This window comes from Nomascus leucogenys, chromosome 11, assembly GCF_006542625.1.
Source record: "Nomascus leucogenys isolate Asia chromosome 11, Asia_NLE_v1, whole genome shotgun sequence".
NCBI classification, from domain to species: Eukaryota; Metazoa; Chordata; class Mammalia; order Primates; family Hylobatidae; genus Nomascus; species Nomascus leucogenys.
The window spans coordinates 53,543,228-53,555,542 of NC_044391.1; the positions used below are offsets into that span (position 1 = coordinate 53,543,228).

The following is a 12,315-nucleotide window of genomic DNA, read 5'->3' on the forward strand; positions in this document are numbered from 1 at the left end:
GCACTGCTTTCAAGGGAGGCCCTGAGGAGGCTACTGGGATATTGCCCAACATGGGTGAGAACTTGATAAGGTGTGGAAATGGCCACTTGGATTACAGTACCCTTCTGGAGAGAGCCTGGCCTCCAAATAAGGGAGTCATGAAACCAAACAATAACTTCCCAAGGTCTGAGCAGAGAACAGGGGATCTCCAGGGAGGAAAGGACAGCTATAGTAGCCATCTCCTTGCCTCTCCTGAAATGTCACCTACCTTGTATTCTGACACTGCCATTTCCCGGTGCCATCATAGGACACAGAAAATCTCAAGTCCTAGTGTGGATAGGAAACCTTTTCCATCTTCCTTTTTGCGACAGCTGGGTCAGGCTGACACCTTTTAAAGGAACTTATCCAAAAACAAAGTGAAAACACAAAGGAAACGATGATGAAAAGAAGACAGCAGAAAACCTTTTAGTTCTCAAAGAAGTGACTCAGAGGCTCCCAGACTCTGCCAGGGCCAGGAAATGCTTTTCCAGCACTCCCCTGTGTCGAGCTGGTGGGACTTGGTCTGGATGCCTGTTCTGCTGGTGCCTATCTCCACCTGTTGCTTGCATCCTGGTTTCTTGCTGCAGAGTGGGCAGTCCAGCCATGACCCACGGGCACCCAACCTTTTCCTAGTTCACAAGCCGGTGTCCTCCCACCAGTTCAGGGTTCGATGGATTTGCAGGGCAGGGTGATTATCACTCGCACCTGGGTCTCAGCTATGTAGACCTTGTCAGGAAGCACCACTCAGCAGCTCTGGAGTATTCTTTGAGCACACACACACACACACACACACACAGCTCACGCAGCCTATTCATACACAGCTAGGTGTGTGAACTGGGCCCAGTACTCAGAAAGGGCTTATGTACTCCCACTCCACCTGGTCACAGAAAAGATGATCTCTCACACCCCATCCCCAGTGGGCCCAGCCTGAGGGCCCAACGAAGGATAAAGGAATTGTGAAAAATCTAACAAGGTGGGGCTCCTTGTTCAACCCTGCCCCTTTCCTGTCCCCTCAGACAGGATCAGTGCTTCCTCCCCTCGGGTGGTGGGAGATGCTCGTGCCAGAGCTCTGTGCGCAGACATGAAACGCTGCAGCTACTATGAGACTTGTGCAACCTATGGGCTCAATGTGGATCGGGTCTTCCAGGAGGGTGAGTGTAGTGATCTCCAGCATATGTGGGAAGCCAGAGCAAGGGGCCTGGGATATTCTCAGAGGTCAGGCATCCAGGCCTCTCTCTGTGAGTGAAGGAAATTAGCCTTTGTGGGAGGGAGGAGAGATCAGGGAGGCCAGAGAAGGTTTGCTTAACAGTCGCAAGGTCTTTCTGGGCTGGAGGAGCTGGCAAGGCCACAGGTGGCATGGAGGCCACAGTGACAAGGAAGTTGGGTCCTGTGTTGTCTACTGGGGATTTCTCAAAGCTGGGCATGGAAGGGTGGTCTTGGGTATCTGGCCTGCTCACACCTCCTTCCCTCAACTCCCCTCAGTGGCCCAGAAGGTGGTGACCTTGCGCAAGCAGCAACAGCTTCTGGCTGCCTGCAAGTCCCTGCCCAGCTCCCCAAGCCACTCAGCTGCATCCACTCCGGTAGCTGGCCAGGTGAGTTGGGGTTTCAGAGTCTGCAGAGGGGCCGGGAAGATGCAGAGGGGCTGGGGATCCTAGGACAGGTACAGAGTACCCAAGGAGGTTCGGGGAGTGGGGAAACAGATGGAAATGGCAGTGAAACTATTGGCAGAAAGTGCATTGGACTGGAAATCAACCAGATTTGAGACATCATTTGCAGTGTCCTTAAGCAACTCACCTAACCTCCTAAGGCTATCGGAAGATTGTATGACATAATACTTGTGAATCAACCTTTGCAACATTTAAAGCACTGTCACAATGTTAGTGCGGATTTTAAAAATTATTAATGACAACATAAATGGTGAGGTGATCAAGGAATGTCTCAAATTCCCCATAACGAGATATGAGTGTAGCTTGGTGGAGTAGGGGGCATCTCAGCTCTGCTGACTCTTCCATATGCGCCCAGGCTAGTAACGGGGGCCACACTAGCGACTACTCTTCTTCCCTCCCGTCCTCACCGAATGTTGGTCACCGGGAGCTCCGAGCCGAGGCAGCTGCAGTGGCTGGATTGAGCACCCCAGGGTCCCTGCACCGGGCAGCCAAGCGCAGGACCAGCCTTTTTGCGGTATTGGACATGGACATGCTGACCCCCATCCTCCTGTCCCCCATGACCTGCCCATCTTCCCTAGCCCCTAGACTCCTCTGTTGGGCCCTTCTTCATCTATCTTCCATATCGTCACATCAGTGTATCCCTCTATCCATCCTCAAACGGATTCCAATAACCGTTCCAGAATCGTCGGGGTAGTGACTCCGAGAAACGGAGCTTGGATAGTCGGGGAGAGACAACAGGGAGTGGGCGAGCCATCCCCATCAAACAGGTAAGTGATCCAGGGGCTGCGGCAGGCTAGGGGCAGCTGGTCTTAGTTGGCTTTTTTCCCACATGTGTCTTTCCCCTTTCTCCAGAGCTTCCTACTAAAACGAAGTGGCAATTCCTTGAACAAAGAATGGAAGAAGAAATATGTAACCCTGTCCAGTAATGGCTTTCTACTCTACCACCCCAGCATTAACGTGAGTGGCAGAGACTGGGCCACGTTGGCCAGCTTTGAATTTCCCTCAAGCTCTACCTGTCTGTGTCTCTGACAAAGCACTAACCTCATTTCTAGGAAGTGCTAGTCCTGTTCTCTTAAGTTTAGCAGGCATGTGTTAAGAGCCCACCATGTGCCCCTGCCGGGAATGTAAAGGTAAATACATTGCCCCAGGAACTTGCAGTCTAGTGGGAGAGCACCCAGGAAGGGAACGCTTTCTGGAGGAGACAATGCTGGGCCAAGTCTGATGGGCCCATCCCCTAGCTGCTCATCACAACCCATTTGGCCCCCAAGACCCCCTCCCCAGTCCCTCTCTATTCTGTACCATATTGACTGCTTCCCAGCATACCAAGGACCCCAACCTTCCCTACACTCTCGGCCCTGTACCCCTCCAGGATTACATCCACAGTACCCACGGCAAGGAGATGGACTTGCTGCGAACAACAGTCAAAGTCCCGGGCAAGCGGCCCCCGAGGGCCATCTCTGCCTTTGGCCCCTCAGCCAGCATCAACGGGCTCGTCAAGGACATGAGCACTGTCCAGATGGGTGAAGGCCTGGGTAAGTAAGGTTTATGACATAGGAGCAGGAGAGGGGCCAGGGCTGGGGAAAAGGAGGGGTAAGGGGGAAGAGGGGGCTGGCACTGGGCGAGTAGGAAGCTGGGTGATAAAGAGGGACCACGTAAGGAATGGGGCCAGAAGAAAGAGAGGCTCACTGAGGTTTCATCTTCTTCCGACAGAAGCCACTACTCCCATGCCAAGCCCTAGCCCTAGCCCCAGTTCCCTGCAGCCACCACCAGATCAGACATCCAAACACCTGCTGAAGCCAGACCGGAATTTGGCCCGAGCCCTCAGCACAGGTCAGTGGGGATGATCTTCCATCTGCTGTCTTCCACACCCAAATAGGATGGGTGTGGGAAATGAATACGGGGTGAAGGCTTGGAGGCTGGAACAAATGCATGAGTGAACACGTGGAGCCCCACACATGAATAAGTTCAATCATACCATGTCTATCATAATGGTTAAGACAAGTGGACTCTAACGTCAACTGTCTGAGCTTGAATCCTGGCTTGCCACATGAGCAAGTTACTTGACCTCTCCATGCCTCAGTTTCCTCATCTGTAACATGGAGATAATAGTTTCTACCTCAGAGGGTTGCTTTGAGGTTTAAACAAACTGAGAATATTGTCTAGTACATAGTCAGCCATGTTTGCCATGTTTGAAAAAAAATATATATATAGTATGCAAATAACATTATAAACAAATGATCCTCACAACAGTTTTGTCAGGTCAAGATTATTACCCCTATTTCAGAGATAAAGAAACTGAGGCTCAGAAGATTAAGTGCCTTGCTCAAGGTCTTAAGGCCAGTAAGTGGCAGAACCAGGATCTGAGTGCAGGTCTGACTCTAAACCGCTCATCTCCCTGCATCCCCAGGAATGATCAAGGGGGAACTCCTGGAGAGGGACAGTTGAGGAGGGGTGCCCTAAAATGCCAAAGCTAGTTCAGGGAATGAGACAGGCTATCAAGAAATCAGGAAATCTGTGGAGGGGGCTACTGAGGCAGCCGTGTCTTCCTCCCTAAGACTGTACCCCATCTGGAGACCTGAGCCCCCTGAGTCGGGAACCCCCTCCTTCTCCCATGGTGAAGAAGCAGAGGAGGAAAAAATTGACAACACCATCCAAGACTGAAGGCTCGGCTGGGCAGGCTGAAGGTGAGGCTCTGGCGGGCACTTCCACTCCCACCCAGAACCCTCATCCCCAACATCAGCTCCCCGGCCCAACTCCTGCAGCAGGAGGAAAAGTGCCTGAGCTGAGTGCTTGACTACCATTACCACTGCACACAACTTAGTGAAAGAGTGGATGGACATCCCCCAGCCCCTGTCCTTCTTTCCTTGTTCCCCAGCTAATTCCTTTCCCCAGCCCCATTCTTAACGATGTCCATGTCTATAGCTCCTGCTGCGTCTCCTAATGACGTTCTAGTTCCTCTTCCTTCCCTCAACTCCACTTACCACCCCAGCCCCTACACCCAGCTGCCCCCCAGCCGATCCCCAGTGACTCAGCCCCTTATCTCTGCATCTCCCACTGATTCCCCAGATCCTGGATTCTGTGACCACCCAGCCCCCTTCTCCCAATAACTTTCTTTTTTTCTTTTTTTTGAGATGGAGTCTCACTCTGTCACCCAGGCTGGAGTACAGTGGTGCGATCTCGGCTCACTGCAACCTCCGCCTCCTGGGTTCACGCCATTCTCCTGCCTCAGCCTTACAAGTAGCTGGGACTACAGGCTTTCGCCACCATGCCCGGCTAATTTTTTGTATTTTTTAGTAGAGACGGGGTTTCACTGTGTTAGCCAGGATGGTCTTGATCTCCTGACCTCATGATCTGCCCGCCTCGGCCTCCCAAAGTGCTGGGATTACAGGCGGTGGGGATTACAGGCATAAGTCACCGCGCCTGGCCTTCTCCCGATAACTTTCTATCGCCAAGTGCTCCCCAACAGCCCTTGACCATAGTGATCCCCATTCTTGTCCCTCAGTGACTCCCCGCACCCCCACCGCCACCAGCCCTGGGGCCCTCTCATCTTAGCCCTGCGCCCCAGCTTCTGTCCCCTTCCCCCGTGTTCACTCAAATCCTGACCCTCCCTTCTTCTCCCAGAGGCCCAGCACCTCGCTGGTCTTGATAATCTATCCCTGCTGCCCCTGCTCTCTGCCGGGTGCTCAGACCCAGGTTCCAGATCTGCCTACTCTCATGGCTCTTGGCTTCTGCTCCACTCTGCTCCGGGGCCACTGACTTTAGTTCTGCTTTCTCTCCCCATCTGTCTGTCCTGCTTTGTCTCTGGCACACTGTCACTATCTCTCTCCATCTCTCCATCTACCTGTCTTTTTCTCCTTCTTTCTTGGTCTCTCTTTCTCTATTCTGCTCTCCATTCTATCTCTATCTCCTTCGCTTCGGGAAACCAGCCAAGCGCAAAATGTGGAAACTAAAATCCTTTGGTAGTTTAAGAAATATTTATAAAGCAGGTAACAAGTGGGGAGCCGGGAGGGACGCTCAGCTGGGGTGCAGAAGGGTGGGGGTGCCCCCGCTTTCCCCTGCATGTGCTCGGGCTTCCTGCTGCCCCCCACCCTCTGCTTCCCCTACCCCCACTGCCCCACTCCCGGGGGCTCGGGATGGACATCAGGGAGGACGGGCTTGGGGAAGGCAGCCCCTGCTTGAACTCTGTCTCTTAATGACCCCATCCCATCCCCCACTCAGAGGAAAACTTTGAGTTCCTGATCGTGTCCAGCACGGGTCAGACGTGGCACTTTGAGGCAGCCAGTTTTGAGGAGCGGGATGCCTGGGTCCAGGCCATCGAGAGTCAGATCCTAGCCAGTCTGCAGTGCTGTGAGAGCAGCAAGGTCAAGGTAAGAGTTTGAGGTGGGGTGGAGGACTGGCCGCAGGAACTGACCCTGGTGCTGACGGCCATTGGCAACGACACGGCGGAAGTCGTGTGAGAGGAGAGCAGAGGTGTCTGAGAAGGAGGTGGGGCTTGGAGGCAGAGTCAGTGCCAACCCAAACCCTCTCTGCAGCTGCGCACAGACAGCCAAAGCGAGGCCGTGGCCATCCAGGCGATCCGGAACGCCAAGGGGAATTCAATCTGCGTGGACTGCGGGGCCCCCAGTGAGTGCCAGGAGGCAGCGGAGGGGCTAGGGTGTGTGGTGAATGCCGGGGTGCCTGTGCTGCCCGGCTGGGAGCCGACCTCTACGCTCCGTCCGCAGACCCCACGTGGGCCAGCTTGAACCTGGGCGCCCTCATCTGCATCGAGTGTTCTGGCATCCACCGCAACCTGGGCACACACCTGTCCCGCGTCCGCTCGCTGGACTTGGACGACTGGCCACGGGAGCTGACCCTGGTGCTGACGGCTATTGGCAACGACACGGCCAACCGCGTGTGGGAAAGCGACACGCGAGGCCGTGCCAAGCCCACGCGGGACTCTTCGCGGTAAGCGTGAGGGAACAGAGCAGGGGGAGGGTTGCTGAGGGTGTGCGAACCTGAGACGGTCCCCTGGGTAGGGGCAGAGGTCCTGGCTGGGGGTCCCTAGAGCCTTTTCCATTGATCCCTGGTCTTGCAGGGAGGAGCGCGAGTCGTGGATTCGCGCCAAGTACGAGCAGCTGCTGTTCCTGGCGCCGCTGAGCACCATGGAGGAGCCGCTGGGCCGCCAGCTGTGGGCCGCTGTGCAGGCCCAGGACGTGGCTACCGTTCTCCTGCTTTTGGCCCATGCGCGACACGGGCCGCTCGACACCAGCGTAGAGGACCCACAGCTGCGCTCCCCACTCCACCTGGCGGCCGAGCTCGCCCACGTCGTCATCACGCAACTGCTGCTGTGGGTACGTGAGCTGGGGGGAGGAAAGGGGGTCTTTGAGGCTTCATCTCGGAAAACGCCTGGCGCGGGAAAGCCCGAAATTCCCAGAGGGACCCCGGAGGTAGGCTTGGCCATGTGGGGGAGGCGGCGCCGGGTGTGGGCGCCCTGGGGACGCGCGGTCACGCGGCCGTTTCCGCCCTCTAGTACGGCGCGGACGTGGCGGCCCGTGACGCCCAGGGCCGCACGGCGCTGTTCTACGCCCGCCAGGCTGGAAGCCAGCTGTGCGCCGACATCCTTCTCCAGCACGGCTGCCCCGGTGAGGGCGGCAGCGCGGCCACCACGCCCAGCGCGGCCACCACGCCCAGCATCACCGCCACGCCCAGCCCCCGCCGCCGGAGCAGCGCCGCTAGCGTGGGCCGCGCCGACGCCCCGGTTGCGCTGGTATAGTTGCCCAGCGGGAGAGACACCCCCATCCTCATGCGGGCCGGGCACGACCACACCGGGCGGACCGCTGGACAGACGCACCCACTCACCTCTCCGATCCGCACCCCGCCCCACGGGAGCACTTCCTACCCCCAGGAGGGCACAGCCCCCACGCCTTCAGAAGACACAAACTCACCTCCCTCTCCCCAACGAGGCATGGAGACCCCAGCTCAACACGCCCCCTCTCCACTGTTTCCACACTTGGATTGCTCTGGGTCTATCCGCTCGGGGTTCGCGGAAGGGGACGTCCCCGGCGGTACGGGCTCCTAGGCGCTTGGACATGTCCGCTTGTGCCCCCTAGGGGCGGGAAGAAGACCCGGTCCTGCCCGAGCTCAACAATCCCAGGGCGGGAGCCCATACCCAGGCTGGCTCCTGGGGCGACGCCACGCCAGAGGGAGGGTTTAGTACATGGGAGGGCTAGCCCCGGGACTTGGGGCCAATACGGAAACCCTACCCCTTCCATGCTCATCTCACTGCCCAGTGAAGGGGGCAAGGGCAGCGAGGGGCAGGACCCCTGCTGCTCATGGGGGGGGGGGGTTCCCAACCCTTTCCGTGAAAGGGACCGTGAGTAGTGGAAACCAGGACGTCCCCCTACACCTACCCATGGGTGGAAGCTAAAGTGTCCGGGGGGAGCCAAGAGCCTGGGTCCCTGGGAGGGAGAAGGGATGGAGCAGGAGCGGGCTAAGAGGGCTTCGGGGGCCTTGTAATTTATTGCTTTGTTCCCCAACATGGGGGTGGGGGCGGGCAGGGGCGTGGGGAGGGCGTTTTGGGGTAGGGGAAGCCCAGGGTGGGCAGGGGGTGGGGTGGGGTGGGGGTGCTCTCGGGTTGTGAGTGTCTGTGACCGTGACTGCGTACCTGTGACTGTGCAGCGCCCGTGGTGATCTGGGGTAGGGGGCACCCCTACAGTGGGACCCCTCCCCCCTTCTTTCTGTCCAGCCCCTCCCTCCCACTGGAGCAGCTCCAGAGCCATTCCTCACCCCCGTGACCTCTCCCAGCCAGGGCTGAGAGGATTCGAGGTGGCTGGGAGGGTTTCCAGGCCCCCTGCCCCTTCCCCACAAAGTGGGTGATAGGGCGGACTTACCTGGCCCAGCCCTGCCTCCCTCAGCCAACCCAGCCCTTGGGCTGTCTGTGTCAGTGGTTTCCGGTCTTTTTTTTTTTTTTTTTTTTTTCTGGCTAAAATAGTTTGCAAAGGACCAGGTAATTGGGGCGGGGAGAGAGGTGGGGGCAAGGGGGAAATGCCCCCCCCCATCTCCTTGGAGGCAGTGGTGTGAATCTTCTTCAACAGCAATTAAAGAGGAAGTGATTTTGTCTAGGGGGTGAGCTGCTGGTCTGTTCTTGGAGGCAGGTTAGGGCATGGCCTTGGTCAAGATGGGGTACTGGGGTGGGACAGGGACAGGCAGAGGTGCCTCCCACTGGGGCTGGTGGCAGGACAGTACCCATGGGCATGGAGGTGGTTCCATCACGTACAACAGTTCTGGTTTCATGTAGTGGAGGACGTGAGCAGGTTGGAGTCAGTGGGGACCCTGGGAGCAGAGAAGGCACTGACTCTTAAGATGACGCCAGTCCTGGGAGAGTTCGGATATGGTACTTAGAGGAGACGACAGGCCCATGGAGAGGGGTGAGAAGATGGGACAGCTTTGGTTAAGAGCAGGAACTTTGGAGACAGATCTGATTTTGAAACCTGCCCCTCCACTGCACAGCTAGGCGACCTTGGTGGCATCTGTTTATCTGTATTCTGACCAGTATCTGTTCAGAGGGCACCTGAAAGGTGCTCCAGCTCTGAGGAGGGCTGCTCCGGGCCAGCCTGCTCACCGTGAGCACTAGGTACCAGAGTAGAACATAGAGTAGGGGTTCCTCCCCTGGGCCCGTCAGGGGGTGTTCCAGAGGGAAGGGGTGAGAGACCTCCTGGGAAAGCTTTCCCAGCTAGCTGCAGAGGTCCCTGGTGTCCACAAACTCAGTGTCAGCGGATGCAGGCATTTATCCACCTCCGTGCCATCAAAGGGACCACCAAGGCCACAGTGGCCTGAAGCCAGTGCTGCCTCCATGAGCTGCAGTGCCGCCAGGCTCAGCACATAGCCAATCCTACCATTTCTCAAGGGCAGCTGAAAGTGTTTACTCAGGTAGAGGGGCTGGACAGGGTAGGGTTGGATCAGCAGCTAGTGCAGGTTGGGCACAGCCATGTGTTGTTATCTACCTTGAGAAGTTAGTTGGTAGCACCAGCATCTTTGGGTAGAATTGTTTCTGACCCTTGGTGCCCACCAGCCCCAAGATGTTCAGCTGCAAGTGTGCCACTGACCTGAGGACACAGCACCAGACCTGAATCCAGTACACATGGAGGCTGCGGCTCTGCAGGGTCCTAGGCTGTGACCACCCAGCACAGCGGCGTGACCCAGGAAAGGTGGATTCAACAGTGCAGGTGCAGTGACAAGTAGAGGCAGGTGTGTGGTCTGGGCAAAGCGAGAAGAGGGGGAGGTAGCAAAGAAGATTGGACTGGAGGACCTGGCCATTCCCCCTTCACCTCCAAGACCTTGGACTCTCTTATTTCAGCTCCACTCCTTCCTCGTGGCCAAAGTTTGCTCCCTTCTTCAGAAGTTTGGGAGTGTGAGAGAATATGGGGAGGAAATAAGGACCCTGGAGAGAATGAAATTGCCTGCAAAGAGCAAGTGGGAAGTTCCTTTCATTTCCAACCAGTGAAAAATGGTCAAGGTGTCAGCAAACCTCACAACAAATCCCAACACCAAGTAATCCACTTGCCTCTTGTCTTAATGGGGAGTATCTTTGGTCTTGTAGGGGAGATGTAAAGGGCTGTAGTGGATGGAATGACAAAATATCAAGCCCTCCAGGTTATGACAAAATAGGAGCCCAGACGGGGACTCCCTGGGTGGGTGAAGAAGAGCTGCTGCCCCTTTGTGCCCATGCCTCCTTCACAGCTCGCCCTGGGCTGCCTTGCTTGGATGCCCTGCCATGCAGGATGCCGTTGCCATCCGCCAGCCCTCCCTGCAGCCCTGCTGGCTGCCATCTGCCACACCCTGCTCCCTGCCTTTTGTCTTAGCACAGCTGGGGCAGACCAACCTTCACCATGGGAGTGCTGCCAAAAGCCAAAGGAAAGGAAAAAGGAATTTTGAATGAAAGTACAAAATGATTAACAGAGTGAAATTTCCAGAACTCTGCTTTCTGGTGATGCTGAGACTCCATCCCCAGCAAATCAAAGCACAGCCCTCCTGCCCCAGCCCCTTCTCATTCTGAGCTTCTGATCAGCTTTGGGAACTCCTTCTGAGACTCTTGCCTCCAAGTAACCCAGTCTTTTCAGAACTCAGGAGCTGGCTTATAATAGAAAGCTAGTGAGCACTTACTTGGGGCCAGGTTCTGTGCTAAAAGCACGACATACACTCTATCTCATTCAATCCTTGCAACCATCTTGAAAAGCCCTTGCTGTTGTCCACAATTTACCAATGAGGAAACAGCATTTAGAAAGTTAAGTGACTTGTTCAAGGGTCCGCTGGTGGGAGATGAGGGGTGCGGTCTGGGAGCAGCATTCTGACTACTGCTGCCCTCAAGGCAGTGTCTAAGCTCTTGTCCAGCTGGAGCATCCCTCCCTCAGGGGGCGCAGATGGACCAGAGGAAGCAGGGTTTTCTAAGTCTACCTATTCACACTTCAAAACAAAACAACATAAGCATAGCATGCACAGTAAGCACTAGTCCACGTTCAGCAAGAGCTTCCTTCAACAGTTGAATCCTTCACTCTCCATTTATAGACACGTGAGAGTTCTGGGCCCTCTATCCTTTTTTTTTTTTTTTTTTTTTTTTGAGACAGTCTCACTCTGTCGCTCAGGTTGGAGTGCAGTGGCGTGATCTCAGCTCACCGCAACCTCCGCCTCCCGGGTTCAAGTGATTCTCCTGCCTCAGCCTCCCGTATAGCTGGGATTATGGGCGCCTGCCACCACACTCAGCTAATTTTTTGTATTTTTAGTAGAGATGGGGTTTCACCATGTTGGCCAGGCTGGTCTCAAACTCCTGGCCTCAAGTGATCCACCCGCCTCAGCCTCCCAAAGTACTGGGATTACAGGGGTGAGCCACCGCTCCCGGCCCCTCTATCCCTTTTCTTATCCTGTGAGCCCGGGGGCAGCCTTCAGCAGAAAGGCCGTTCGCCTCAGAGACCACAGCAGAGGACTCTACCTCAGAGTCCTCTGCACTCAAAATTAGCAGAGCATGGTGGTGTGTGCCTGTAATTCCAGTCACTGGGAGGCTGAGGCAGAATTGCTTGAACCTGGGAGGCAGAGGTTGCAGTGAGCTGAGATTGGGCCACTGCACTCCAGCCTGGGCAACAGAGTGAGACTCTTGTCTCGAAACAAAACAAACAAACAAAAAAAATCAGAGTCCTCTGCACTGGGAGGAGGCATGTGGGGGGACCCATGCCCGCACTTGGTAGTGAAGAAGGGAGATACCAGGCCCACGTACCCTTGGCATACTAAGAAACTGGCATGTGTGGGCAGCAGCCCTCTCCCTGGGCATGCCCAAAGGTGGAGGTCTTTTTTGGAAAATGTTGAAAGGACAGGTGGGTAGGGGTGTGGGTGACAAATGGAATGTGGAGCATGCTATGGGAGAGACCGCAGCAGAAGGAAGATTCCCGCCAGGGGGAACTCCATGGTGTGCATTTTGGCTTTCAGCGTATAAAGGGGGAAACAATAGGGAAAGAGTTGGTGCAAAAGAAGGGAAGGAACGGAAACAGACAGATGAGAAAAGGAAGATGACAGTATTGCAAGTGTTTCTTTCAATCCTTGCCAGGCCAGGCTTCGTTTAGCTACCCTGGTCTCTTCCTGCATACCCCAGCCCCCATTTATA

The 12,315-nt window shown here is 55.8% G+C and overlaps 1 protein-coding gene across 3 annotated transcripts in view; it reads left to right on the forward strand.

Moving 5' to 3' along the window:
* AGAP2 (ArfGAP with GTPase domain, ankyrin repeat and PH domain 2) overlaps window positions 1-10,218 on the forward strand; it is a 14,472-nt gene extending 4,254 nt beyond the window's left edge. Inside the window, exons 6-20 of one of the 3 annotated variants that reach the window (XR_004032274.1) lie at window positions 1,035-1,169; window positions 1,501-1,610; window positions 2,041-2,199; window positions 2,366-2,452; window positions 2,538-2,642; window positions 3,055-3,217; window positions 3,396-3,515; window positions 4,241-4,369; window positions 5,612-5,671; window positions 5,904-6,052; window positions 6,218-6,308; window positions 6,407-6,629; window positions 6,760-7,015; window positions 7,195-9,911; window positions 10,021-10,218. Coding sequence is in view for 2 of the 3 variants with exons in the window: in XM_030822331.1 (XP_030678191.1) it covers window positions 1,035-1,169; window positions 1,501-1,610; window positions 2,041-2,199; window positions 2,366-2,452; window positions 2,538-2,642; window positions 3,055-3,217; window positions 3,396-3,515; window positions 4,241-4,369; window positions 5,612-5,671; window positions 5,904-6,052; window positions 6,218-6,308; window positions 6,407-6,629; window positions 6,760-7,015; window positions 7,195-7,437 (2,030 nt within the window). In the remaining variant the exon portion in view is untranslated. Of the gene's footprint in view, window positions 1-1,034; window positions 1,170-1,500; window positions 1,611-2,040; window positions 2,200-2,365; window positions 2,453-2,537; window positions 2,643-3,054; window positions 3,218-3,395; window positions 3,516-4,240; window positions 4,370-5,611; window positions 5,672-5,903; window positions 6,053-6,217; window positions 6,309-6,406; window positions 6,630-6,759; window positions 7,016-7,194 lie in introns of all 3 variants that reach the window. The other 2 variants (XM_030822331.1, XM_030822333.1) reach the window with 2 other exon arrangements.
* Window positions 10,219-12,315: the final 2,097 nt, after the last annotated feature.